This window comes from Podarcis liolepis (assembly GCF_965112155.1).
Source record: "Podarcis liolepis genome assembly, chromosome: 15".
In the NCBI taxonomy this organism is placed as follows: Eukaryota; Metazoa; Chordata; class Lepidosauria; order Squamata; family Lacertidae; genus Podarcis; species Podarcis liolepis.
The window spans coordinates 26,050,871-26,063,701 of record NC_139566.1 but is presented as its reverse complement, the minus strand read 5'-3'; the positions used below and the strand labels follow the sequence as shown (position 1 = coordinate 26,063,701).

The 12,831-nt window shown below is 43.3% G+C and overlaps 2 protein-coding genes across 3 annotated transcripts in view; one reads left to right on the top strand and one right to left on the bottom strand.

Moving 5' to 3' along the window:
- The window catches only part of PXMP2 (peroxisomal membrane protein 2), a 12,492-nt gene extending 6,180 nt beyond the window's left edge, over positions 1–6,312 (bottom strand). The window contains exon 1 of the mRNA XM_083476235.1: positions 6,096–6,312. Coding sequence (XP_083332361.1) covers positions 6,096–6,244 — 149 coding nt within the window. The 5' untranslated portion in view covers positions 6,245–6,312. The remainder of the gene's footprint in view (positions 1–6,095) is intronic.
- A 103-nt stretch (positions 6,313–6,415) lies between these two features.
- The window catches only part of POLE (DNA polymerase epsilon, catalytic subunit), a 54,454-nt gene continuing 48,038 nt past the window's right edge, over positions 6,416–12,831 (top strand). Inside the window, exons 1-5 of one of the 2 annotated variants that reach the window (XM_083478399.1) lie at positions 6,416–6,919; positions 9,208–9,343; positions 10,503–10,583; positions 10,962–11,006; positions 12,098–12,190. In XM_083478399.1, coding sequence (XP_083334525.1) covers positions 6,834–6,919; positions 9,208–9,343; positions 10,503–10,583; positions 10,962–11,006; positions 12,098–12,190 — 441 coding nt within the window. In that variant the 5' untranslated portion in view covers positions 6,416–6,833. Of the gene's footprint in view, positions 6,920–9,207; positions 9,344–9,925; positions 10,211–10,502; positions 10,584–10,961; positions 11,007–12,097; positions 12,191–12,831 lie in introns of those variants that run through there. The other variant, XM_083478400.1, reaches the window with a different exon arrangement.

Sequence of the window (12,831 nt, the reverse complement as noted above, 5' to 3'; positions counted from 1 at the left end):
GGGTTAAGCAACAAAGCCACTCCTGAGAAGAGCCTGCTGGGTCAGGATCCTGCCCCAAAGGGAAACCTGCAAGTCGGACCAGCGCACAACAGTACTTTCTCCTCCTGTGGTTTCCAGCAACTGGTATTCAGAAGCATTTGCTGTCTTCCAATGATGGAGAGGCCATTGTGGCAAATGGCGATCAATAGTCCTTTCATTCATGAATTGGTCTAGCCATCCCTGTCTCCTGTGGCAGCGAGTTCCACAGTTTAACTATGCGCTAATCGAAGAAGTCATTTCTTTTCTCAGTCCCGAATCTTCCAATCTTCACAGGATGTCCACGAGTTCTACCAGAAGCATTTTTACTCGGTATTATAGGCCAAGACATTAATAGACAAGATGTCAAACTGTCCTTATATGCAACAACAGCGGCAAAAGTATTGTTAGCCCAGAAATGGAAGCAAGAAGAAATTCTGACAAAAGAAGAATGGCAGACAAAATTAATGGACTATGCAGAATTGGACAAATTGACAGGAAGGATTTGAAACCTGCGGGACCAGAGATTTACAGAAGATTGGAAGAAGTATATGAATTATTTGAAGAGCAACTGCAATCAACAAATTTCGCTAGTAGGACTAGAAGAAGTTTTGTAAGGAGAAATATACAAAGTGTTACAAAGTAGAAAAAGATAGAGATATTGGTTATGAGTTTGAAATGTGAATAGGGAAAATAAGAAATGCATACTAAGAGATTAGATTGGAAAATTTTCAGACAGGACTGATGGAAGTAAAAAAAAATTGAACAAGATGTAAAAGTATGTTTATTTACTGTTGAAAATGATATGTTAAAAAACTAATTTAAAAAATTATATATAGGATGTCCACGAGTTCTAGCGTTAAAATCTAGTTAAAATCCCAGGTTCAAAGAAGAGGAATTTGGCAAACTGGCTTCGTAAACACAGAGACCTGTATCATAACTGCTCGGAATCTCAGAGTGAGTCAGTTCATGCAATTGTAGGTTACTTGGGGAGATTATTAACACACTTCTACAACTCGTCCAGGATTTAACAGCAGCCTCGCTGGACCAGACCAAAGGTCCATCTCATTTAGCTTTGCCCAACCTGGTGCAATCTAACAGAACACATTTTTTTTATGTTAGTTTCTCTGACGTATGCGTTTCTTCCCACACTTTACCCTAGTCAATGTATCTCTGAGCACATTACTTGGTTGGAGAACCAGATTGCAAAATTCAGAGAAGCGCGAATTTCAACAGATGGCTGAGTTTCGGTTCATGCATTGTTCCGGAAAGTGTGATTTCGGGAAGGTTTGCTTTTAACCTGGATAGCTCAGTTGGCTAGAGCAGGCATAGGCAAACTTGGCCCTCCAGATATTTTTGGGACTACAATTCCCATCATCCCTGACCCATGAGGGATCATGGGAGTTGTAGTCCCAAAACATCTGGAGGGCCGAGCTTGCCTATGCCTGGGCTAGAGTGTGGTGCTGATAATGCCAAGGTTGCAGGTTCGATCCCTGCATATTCCTGCACTGCAGAGAGTTGGACTGGATTATTCTCAGGGTCCCTTCCAACTCTACAATTCTATGATATGAGAAAGGAATCTAATTTCTGCCCCACCCCTTTCTCCAGGTGAGCCCCTGTGCAAAACACAAAAAGATCAACAGAAGCGTGGGTTACTGGAATTTGGAAATACTCCCAACCCCTTCATCTTGAGATCTGCAAGAGCTCTCAAGAGATGGATGGCAAGGGGACCCAAATGAGCCCTTGAGAACTCAAGCACTTTTTGCTCAATACTCTGTCAAAGAAAGTCATCTATTCAGCCAGAGGATGCATTCAGCTTTGGGGAGCATTGCATTTGCTTTTCTGATTATAAGGCAAGAGCTTCTATCCCATTTTCGAACTTTCGTTTCGGACTGCGGTGCTTGTTGCGTCATGGAACTGCAGTTGTTGTTTTTTAAATTATATTTATTAAGATTTTACAACAAGTTTTAGCATAATCAAAAATTCAAATTAGATTTTACATTTTCAGTTAACCTCTCCCGACCCCCAACTTCTCTTTCTGGTTTATAGCATATTTATTTCTTCTGCATATAATTTTATATGCCTTATGTACTAAAATGAACGTTGTACCTTGTTAGTCTGTTCTTAACATTTTAACCTCATTTTTCTATTTTCTATTTATATTTGTCCATTGTAAGTGTATTACTCGAATCCTGCAAGTGAGTTCATTTCAATGCATTGTTTCCGTAAATACATCATAAAAGGTTCTCAATCTTTTTTGAAGTCATGGTTGTGCTTATCTTTGATTCCCTCAGTTAGCTTCGCCATTTCAGCATATTCCATCAACTTTTCTTGCTATTGTTTTTTGTTGGTATTTCATCGCTTTTCCATCTTTGAGCTAATAAAATTCTAGCCGCTGTTGTCACATACATAAATAGATTCTTCTTGTCTTTTGGTAAATCTTGACCTACAATACCTAATAAAAACGCTTCTGGTCTTTTTAACAAAGGTTATCTTGAACGTTTTTTTCATTTCATTATAAATCATATCCCAATAATTTCTAATTATTTTAAAATTCCACCACATATGAAAAAGGTACCTTCCTTTTCTTTGTATTTTCAGCACTTGTTGGAACTTTTTCAACACATTTTTGCCATTTTCACTGCTGTAATATACCATCTATACATCACTTTCATATACAGTGGTACCTCGGGTTAAGTACTTAATTTGTTCCGGAGGTCCATTCTTAATCTGAAACTGTTCTTATCCTGAAGCACCACTTTAGCTAATGGGGCCTGCCGCTGTCACTGCACCGCCGCTGCATGATTTCTGTTCTCATCCTGAAGCAAAGTTCTTAACCCGAGGTAATATTTCTGGGTTAGCAGAGTCTGTAACCTGAAGTGTATGTAACCTGAAGCATATGTAACCTGAAGCGTATGTAACCCAAGGTACCACTGTAATTCTCTTTCAGCAATATACAATCCGTAAATTTTAAATTATTTTTCCATAACTTTCCCCAATCTTCCATTTGTATATTGTGTCCTATATCTTGTGACTTTATCTGGAACTGCAGCTTTTTGACTGATAAGTCACACAGAATCACCCTCACATCAGTGGGCATGGTGTGATGTAATAAAGACCATCACTAGGCATTGATGCTAATCCTCTGCCCTTTGTGCTTCTGTTATAGGATTTTTCCTGATTTCCGAGAACTCTGGAGGAGGCCCTTCTCTTAATCCCACCACCCACACAGGCGCTCTTGCTGGGCACACAGAAAAGGGCCTTCTTGGTGGCTGCTCCCAGACTGTGAAACTCCCTCCCAGGAAAAGCTAGACTGGCTCTGTCCTTGTTCTCTTTCTGCCAGCAGGCAAAGGCTGTTTTATTCCCACAGGCCTTTGCGAACTGTCTTTTTGTCTTTTTCTTTCTAATGAAAGGACTTTTAAGAGTGCTGTGCTGTTTTTATTATCTCTATTTCAATAGATTTGTGTTATATACTGTTTAAACTCTATTCTAGTTTAATTACTTTTTAAAGATTACCTTTTATATGATTTTAGCTATTTGTATTTTATCTGTCTAGCTTTAATTTGTGTAAGATGCCTTGGGTCCTGGTCTGGGGGGAAAGGTGGGATGATGATGATGATGATGATGGTGCCAGGTTAATAATAATAGTCCCAGGTTACGAGGACTACCGATGGATTTTTTTCCCCCCTGGAATCAAGGAACACGGAAATGAGTGTTAAACATGCTATATATCACATTAGTTTTCCAGAAGTGGCTTTTATGCCGTGTGAAAGCTCAAGCACAATGTGGGAATTAGCAGTTAGGCAAACTCAGGGGAAATGGAATTAACAGCTACATGAATGAAGCTGGACATGACCCAGCTCATTAGAAAGCCTGTTTTCAACACTTAATAATAATAATAATAATAATAATAATAATAATAATAATACTATTAATTTATTATTTACACCCCGCCCATCTGGCTGGGTTTCCCTAGCCACTCTGTGTGGCTCCCAACAGAACTAAAAGCACAATAAAACATCAGACATTAAAAACTTCCCTAAACAGGGCTGCCTTCACAAAACAACTCTTGCGCCCAGCTGGGAACGCTATGCAGGCTAAGGCTGTTATCCTATATAAGCATACTTGGGTGCATAAGCCCTTTTCAGCCCAGTTAAGACCAGTTTCTCAGGCTTAGGATCTGGCTTCCACAACAATGCAATGTGGAGTTGGGCAAATCTTGCTCCATTCAGCCTGCTGGATCAGGTTGCGAAACCAGTCCTGCAAGACGCTGCTGAAGTTTCACAGAAGGTTCTAATCTGAAGGTTGAGATCTTTCAAACAGTTGAACTACCAGAGATTATTTCCAAATAAACCTGTTGGTCCTGGGATGGAACCTTTTAATGCAAATTAAAGCCGGCTTGCAGACTTTACATGCCCAACCAAAAAAAAATACAGCAGAGGTGACATCTCAGCATGCAGAACTACAGTTCCTACGATTCTTTAATCGCCAGGACTATCACTGCAGATGGTGACAGCAGCCACGAAATTAAAAGGCACCTGCTTCTTGGGAGAAAAGCAATGACAAACCTAGACAGCATCTTAAAAAGCAGAGACATCACCTTGCCAACAAAGGTTCGTATAGTAAAAGCTATGGTTTTCCCAGTAGTGATATATGGAAGTGAGAGCTGGACCATAAAGAAGGCTGATCGCCGAAGAATTGATGCTTTTGAATTATGGTGCTGGAGGAGACTCTTGAGAGTCCCATGGACTGCAAGAAGATCAAACCTCTCCATTCTGAAGGAAATCAGCCCTGAGTGCTCACTGGAAGGACAGATCGTGAAGCTGAGGCTCCAATACTTTGGCCACCTCATGAGAAGAGAAGACTCCCTGGAAAAGACCCTGATGCTGGGAAAGATGGAGGGCACAAGGAGAAGGGGACGACAGAGGACTAGATGGTCAGACAGTGTTCTCGAAGCTACAAACATGAGTCTGACCAAACTGCGGGAGGCAGTGGAAGACAGGAGTGCCTGGCATGCTCTGGTCCATGGGGTCACGAAGAGTCGGATGCGACTAAACATTAAAGTGGTACAGTTGAGCTTTAAATATACAGCGTGAATGCGGCCTAGGTCTAGGGGTGAGGACCAGCTTCAAATCCCAGCCCACCGCTGGGCGACCTCAGGCCAATCGCTCTCAACCTAACCTTCCTTGCAAGGGTGTCGCAAGGAGGTGATGAACGAAATAAACACACTGACCGTTGGCAACAGCAAAAGTTGATAACACAAAACAAGCTCTGGGGGCAAAGGGCAGCATATAAGTGTAAGAAGATAAAATAGTTTGACATGGGAGAGTGACAACCAGCGCTCAGTTCTAGGAAGGGCAAAGTCAGGCGATTCCTTGCAAGAAAATGATACAGTGCCCTGGCCCATCTCTGCAAACAGAAGAATTAAGCCACCTTCCTCCAAACTGGTGCTGTTGAAATGCTACAACTCCCATCACCCTCCACCAGCGCTGCCATGCATTTTAACAAACTAATAACATCTATTTCAAAAAGCAAAAGAAGATTCTTAAAAAACGGACAGACAAAACTAGTTTGCTTAGAATGGATTTCCAGTGAGTTCAACAGAACTTGCATGCCTAGGATCCCAAGATTCACAGTGGCTACTCAGAAGTAAGTCCTGCTGAATGCCATGGGTTCCTGCTCCGCTTGAGTTAAGACTGCATGATTCTAAAACAGGACTACCCGGCTTCTGAAATGCTTTCTCTGGAGTAAGCCCCAACTAAGTTCAATGGGACTTGCTTCCTAAGAAATTAAGTTTTAAGGTAATAGGCGGCTGTTCCTGGGCAGCCACCTGACTGAATGCTTACTCGGGAGTAAGCCCCGCAGACTTAAATAGGTATTTCTCCGCAGCAAATGCAGTTTCCGGGGATTGGATCCAATGTCAGCCCTACTCAGAGTAGACCTATTGAAGTGAATGGACATCACTAACTTAGTTTCGTTCATTCCAACGGGTCTCCTTCAAGTAGAACTTAGTTGAACCGCAACAGTTGTTTCCAGAACACGTTTACTCGGGAGTAAATCCCATTGAGTGGGGTTCTTACTCCCGAGTAAAAGCATGCTGAGGTTCGCAGCCCACGCACCTGGAGACGGCTTTCGTGAGCACCGGGTAGAGGCGCAGCAGGAGCAAGTAGCGCGCTAGCAGCTTCTGGGGCAGCGGCCCCGATTCGGGCTTGGAAAGCGCCGGAGACATCGCGCAGACGAGCCGGACGGAGGAGCAAAGAAAGAAGCGCTCCGGGAGGTCCACTGCGCATGCGCTTCAGCGGCTGCCACCGAGAAGCTGGGCTAGCCACGCCCATTCAGCGGTATCTGCCCCCGAAATGAGCCAATCAGAGGGGAGAGGGCGGGCATTACGACACAATAAGTGGGCGTGGCGTAGAAAGCAGGCGAAACAGTCACACACAAGAGTCCTAAACTTTTGCGCCTGGGAGGGGGCGGAGCCGGACGCGAATGTGGGCTGGACTGTTAGCTGAGGCGAAAAAAATTATCCAATGAAAAGAGGGATAAGGAGCCGGGTGGTGTGCGTAGGGGAGGAGCTAGCCCTGCTTGTGAGGAGACTTTGACAGCAAGCGGGAAGGCAGAGCCACTTCTTTCTTTCTTTTCTCCTCAGGGTTGATTCCTCTTCTCCTACTGGCTGCGGGAGGATAGGGGCGGTCCCACTGGCGGAACCATGATTGGCGGCGGCTCTCGGATGACAGCGGGTCGCGCGCTTGTTTGCTCGCTCGCGGGAACGGGGAATCTCGCGCGGTTTCTGAGAGCGCGCGAAACTCAGTCTGGCAGGGATGGCGTATTGGAGAGGCGGCGGGCGGCGTCGCCGGTGGGGAACGGAGGCCCCCGCAGAAGGCGGCGAGGGAGAGGCGCCGCCGCGGTGAGGAAAGGGGGGTGGAGGGGCCCCCTCAGAACATGTACAGAGTGTCATTTGGCAGGAATTGGGGCTTTTATGGGCGGGTGGGGAGCACCTGAGCATGTGCAGAGTGCGTTCGCCGCAAGTGCAGGGTTGCCCCTGAACTTGTGCAGAGTGCATTTCTTCCGAATCCGTTGGGGAAGGGATTGGCATTTGTGGATCCTCTGTACATGTGCAGAGTGCATTCACGGTCACAGGAACCCGGATATACTCATAGTGTCTTTCTTGGGAAAGGGATTGGAATTTGTTTAATACTGTAACATGGAAAATAACTGCCCTGAGACCTCCGGGTACAGGGCGGTATATAAATTCAATTAATAATAATAATAATAATAATAATAATAAAATTCCCCAGAGTGACAGGGGAAACCTAGCCAGATGGGCAGGGTATAAATACATTTTTTATTTTATTTACACCCCACCCATCTGACTCGGTTTCCCAGCCACTCTGGGCAGCTCCCAACAGAGTATTAAAAACAAAATAAAACGTCAAACTTTAAAAACTTCCCTAAACAAGGCTGCCTTCAGATATCTTCTAAAAGTCAGATAGTTGTTTATTTCTGATAGTTGTTTATTTCAGATAGTTGACATCTGATGGGAGGGCGTTTCACAGGGTGGGTGCCACTACCGAGAAGGCCCTCTGCCTGGTTCCCTGTAACCTCATAATGATAATAATCTGGGTATATGAACCTGAAAATGTATCCCAGATTGGATCTCCTTAACTACTAGAAGGAGCTATAGGCCAGAACCTTTTCCATAGTGCCTCACTCCCATCGATCCCAAGTGGGATCAGACAAGCCCCATTGCACGCTAATTTAATTAATTTCTGTATATTATTATTATATTTCTATACTGCCCTTCATCCGATGATCCCAGAGTGGTTTTCAATATAAAAACACAAAGATGCATAACGTAGTTACAAAACAAACCAATAAACCCCCACATACATTTTAAAGGGCCATATACTGTATTATTTAATTAGCCAAAGGCCTAGGAGAACAGGAATGTTTTTACCTTAAACAAGATTTTTATGGGCTTTGGGAATAATTAAAACATGCAAGGTGGGCGTTATTTTTAAGCCCCCCCCCCCCCGTTTATTTTGTAGTATGTTACTGTATAACTTGGTGAGAAATGGATATTTTAAATGTTTAATTATTTGCTGTATCTTTAATGGGTTTGTGCTGTATATGGCTGCAAACTGCCTTGGAAGGCATTTTTGCCTAAAATGTGGTTTTAAAAGTCTATTAACTAAATAAAATAATGTCAAAGAGCACCTGCCATTTTTGTCAACAAATGAAGGCGTCTCGGATGCCTGCAAAGGGTTTTTCCTATAGTACAGTGGTGCCCCGCAAGACGAATGCCTCGCAAGACGGAAAACTCGCTAGACAAAAGAGTTTTCCGTTTTGAAGGTGCTTCGCAAAACGAATCTCCTATGGGCTTGCTTCGCAAGACGAAAATGTCTTGCGAGTTCCTGCGGGGTTTTTTTTCCTCCCCCCCCCCTTTTTCTAAGCCGCTAAGCCGCTTATCAGCTGATCCGATAAGCCGCTAAAAGCCACTAATAGCGCTAATCCGCTATTCCATCAATGGGCTTGCTTCGCAAGACGAAAAAACCGCTAGACGAAGAGAATCACAGAACGGATTCTTTTCGTCTTGCGAGGCACCACTGTACCTAGAGTTGAAGTAAACACCAGCCTGTAAAATAAACACACACAAAAGTGTGTACAGAGAACATGTACAGATTGAATTTCCCTCACCCTTGAAATTTTTCGGCTCTTGGTCCTACAACCTGTTTTTTGTTGCCATGGGTGATCAGTTTTTACTTTTCATTAAATGTATTTATTTGAAGCATTTTGTGTCTTGCTTTATCTGAAAATCAGTATCTTGCTTTATGTGAAAATCAGTAATAAGGTAAATTAAGTAAGCGTGAGTAATTCCCACGCCAATTTTACATTATAAAATACAGTTATTTATGCTAGTTGGAGAATAAAGTATTTTTATCTCCAACCACTAGTAAATCTATTTGCTTCTAGCTTATAGGGTATTCAAACATATTTTTGCAGCCTTTAGGACTAGAAGCCTGTTTTTCCTTTTTTTATTTGAAAGTTGAGTCATGGGGAACCCACTTATGTCCCTGGCTACAACCACTTCGGTAAGCTGTGTAGCAAAAGTTTTTTTTCTTTTCACTGTTCTCAGTGTTTGCTCCAGCTTCTGTTTTATGTGGTGCTGGTGTTTCTTCCCTTCTCTTGCCACAGGGATGATAGCGCCTCGTTTTCTGCCCTCAAGCGTTTGGAGCGCACCCAGTGGACTGACAAGATCGATGCGCAATTCGGGTTTGAGAGGATGAAAGAACCAGGCGAAAGGACAGGATGGTTGATCAACATGCACCCTGTGGGTACCGGCACGTTTTCCTTTAGCATCTCATGTGTAAAGCTCATACGTGATTGTTTTGCTAAAGAGCCTGTGTGCAGCAGCAGCAGCAGCAGCTAGAGTATTGGGCTAGGACCTGAGAGACCAGGGTTCAAATGCCCTCTCGGCTGTTCTGGTGATAAAAGGGGACAGGGAGAGCCATAGATGCCACCTTGAGTTCCTTGTAAGAAATGAAATAACAATAGCATGCTTAAATTAGTTTATTTCTGTGGTTGCCATGGAGGGAGGTGTGAGAAATTGAGTTAAGAGCAGGCCATTCCAAAGACGGCGTAATTGGAAGGTTCAGTATGGAGAATGAATGTTGTCTGTAGTTGGCTAAGATAGGGACAGAAAATGACATTTGATTTTACTGCCCCAGTTGAAAAATCTACTAATAAGGTTCATTGCATGACTATGCTTAGCCCCACTCACTTGTCCTGTCAGGGTGACATTACAGTAATACACTGTATGATGCAACAAACCCCAGATTGCCCTTAATGTTACTCAAGAATTTCTCAATGTCAACCTAAACAGCCTGGAGCCTTCATTTCACCACACAGGCAGCTTAGTACTTCACACAATTAAAGTTTTATACGGCTTATCCGTGGTTACTTTTCCTCCATTCTTTCCAGGCGTGGCCCGCAATTTAAAGCTTCATGTCTGAGCACCCTTTTTTTCCCCTCCAGACTTTTCCCCATGAAAACTCGCTCATTAAAGCTCAATCAGAGCAAATGTTAAATTCATGGAAAACGTGAATTGATGTTTCCTCTGATTGAACTTTAAAGAGTGGGTTTTCGCAGGGAAAGTTCAGGGCAAATGAAAACACTTAGACATAGAGCGGAGCAAAAGGTAAGTGTGAATAAACTCATGGCTGATGTAACTCTTCGCTTAAATTGAGTCCTGAAACGATATAAAGGGACAACAACATGAAATTAAAATGAAAATTTCTTTTTCAAGAAACAATGTGATTCCAGGACACTGAGAATCCTGCTCCAAGGTAAAACATTGCTATTATTGGTAGTCGCAGATTAGTACAAGTAAGGAGTCGGACAACAATATAGACGTAAAATGAAGAGTCCTATGTTGAGGAAATGGCATTGTCTGTCTGTTTGATTGATCTTGCTGCCCTTGTCTGATTTAGACGGAGGTGTTAGATGAGGATAAACGTTTGGTCAGCGCTGTGGATTACTATTTCATTCAGGAGGATGGAAGCAGGTTTAAGGTGAGTCCAACAGAGCAGTGTGAGACCAATTAATGGCAGACCAATTAAGAGCCTACTGGAAATTTGAGGAGGGAGCAGCGTGGGGAGGTGGTGGGACATTTTAACGTACGCCAAATCAAGCTTCTTGCCTCCCTATCAATGTGGGAGTCTGCAGAGCAGTGGTTTTCATACTATGTCTTCGTGAGCCCAGAACCCAGAGAGTGATCTAATTTGGCCTATTTATTTAACTTCTATTTGTAAACAAAGCTAAGCTGTTAACTGAGCCTGATGTTGTACTTACAGAAAAGTTAAGCACCGGAAAACTTTTCAGTACATTTTCCTCCCTGCTTTCGTAATGTATGGTTGCGTGGGGCTCACTATTTTTTGCTTGTTTCCTAGGTGGCACTGCCCTACAGGCCATACTTCTACATTGCAACCCAAAAGGTTAGTATAGACATCCCAGAGACTTGTAATGAAATTGCAACCCTTGAATGAACCCTTCCACCATTTGAAATGCTTTAGCTGTAAGCATGCCATACAAGGAAGGATGAGGCAGGCTAAAAAGCTCTGATTTCATGGCCACTATGCTTGGTTTGTGATTTAACACTGAAGGGGTTCCTTGGAAATGAAGGGCTCTCAATGAGAAGCTTATCTGCTGGTGAGCCTCTGAGCCCAATTCAAGGGCTCATACTAGCATATAAGGCCCTAAATGGGTTGTGACCCAAATACCTAAAAATATCCCAATATCAACAATCTTGTTGGGTAGGTGAGGCCTTGTTGCTGGTGTCATCACCGGGGGCTGCCTAGCTGGCGTTAACACATGACAGGGCCTTCTTGGTGGTAGTTCCCCATTTGAGGAATGCCCTTCCTGCTGAAATGTGTCTGTCTCCCTTGTTATTGACGTCCAGGAGGAGATTAAAAACATCCATGCCCCCCCCCCCGGGTATTTGATGGCTGAAACGCACTGTTCCTGGCAGCCCTAAGATAACTGGCTGAAAGCATGTTTTTAAACCGTTAAAAGAAATAAAGAATGTGGATGTGTTTGCTCTTTCAGGAGGACTGCTAGGGTATAAATGAAATAAGTAATAATAATCAGCAATGGGTGTCTTCTCTGAAGCTTGCCGCGCACTACTGCAATGTCCAATTGCAGGAGATTGTTGGGCACATTTTAGTTGCATTTTCAGATCAACAGGGAGGCCCAGCAAGGCAAAGCTTCCCACTTGATTTGAGTGGACCTCTTCCATTGGCCTAAATTCCTCCACAGTGTACAAGGCTGACCTTTGACACCTGGTAGACAGATATAGGATCCCCTCCAGTCTTCTAGCAGTGAATTGTTTTAACTGATTCTGATGCTCTAATTCTGGGACCTTATGGTGAAGGTAGGGTAAAAAAATCCAGCTTATAATAATCATTTAGACTATACTACGTGGCAACTGTTCCCTTAGGATAGAGCACGTGGAAATAATTATGATTGTGTGGGGTTTGGGCCTGTGGCCTCTCTTCTTAGCATCGCTGAAGCCTGGTTGTCTCTTCAGGGTTGTGACCGAGAAGTGTCGTCCTTCCTTTCCAAGAAGTTCCAGGGCAAAATAGCAAAACTGGACACTGTACCCAAAGAGGACTTGGACCTGGTGAGAAATGCCTTTGCTGATACGGCTGTAAATGTTTTAGTTGCCCAAGCATTTAGGAAAGGAGGGGTGAACTGATGGGGTATGCGGAGATGGCAAAACTGATGGGGAAGATCCGAAACCAGGAAGATGCAAGCATTTTCTAAAGACTGGAGTAAATACGTAATTTATTGAAATATGTAATTTACCCCTGTAAACAGGGATGTAATGACACTTGTAATGTGGAATTATTTATGATAATTGTGGTTATATAACAAATGGATACATGGAACCCATGGAGGGAGGGAAGGAGGTCCGAAGGTTCAAAAGAACCTTGTATTTTAATGCTTGAAACGGTTATGTTTTATACATATAAAATTATTAAAAACTCAATAAAAAATTATTGGGGGGGAGAGGAGAGGAGGGGTGAAGGGGTTCCAAAAATCGGTGGTCTACAAGCTTCCCCTTTCTAAGTGTGACTCCAACATTGTGCTGACATCGCTCAGCACCAGGCAAATAGTTCTTCGTTTCCCCCTTTTTTTCTTTGCTATTTGTACATCACCTTGAAATTTGTGTGTATGTAAGACAATTAATTGGGACGCGGGTGGCGCTGTGGGTAAAAGCCTCAGTGCCTAGGACTTGCCGATCGAAAGGTCGGCGGTTCG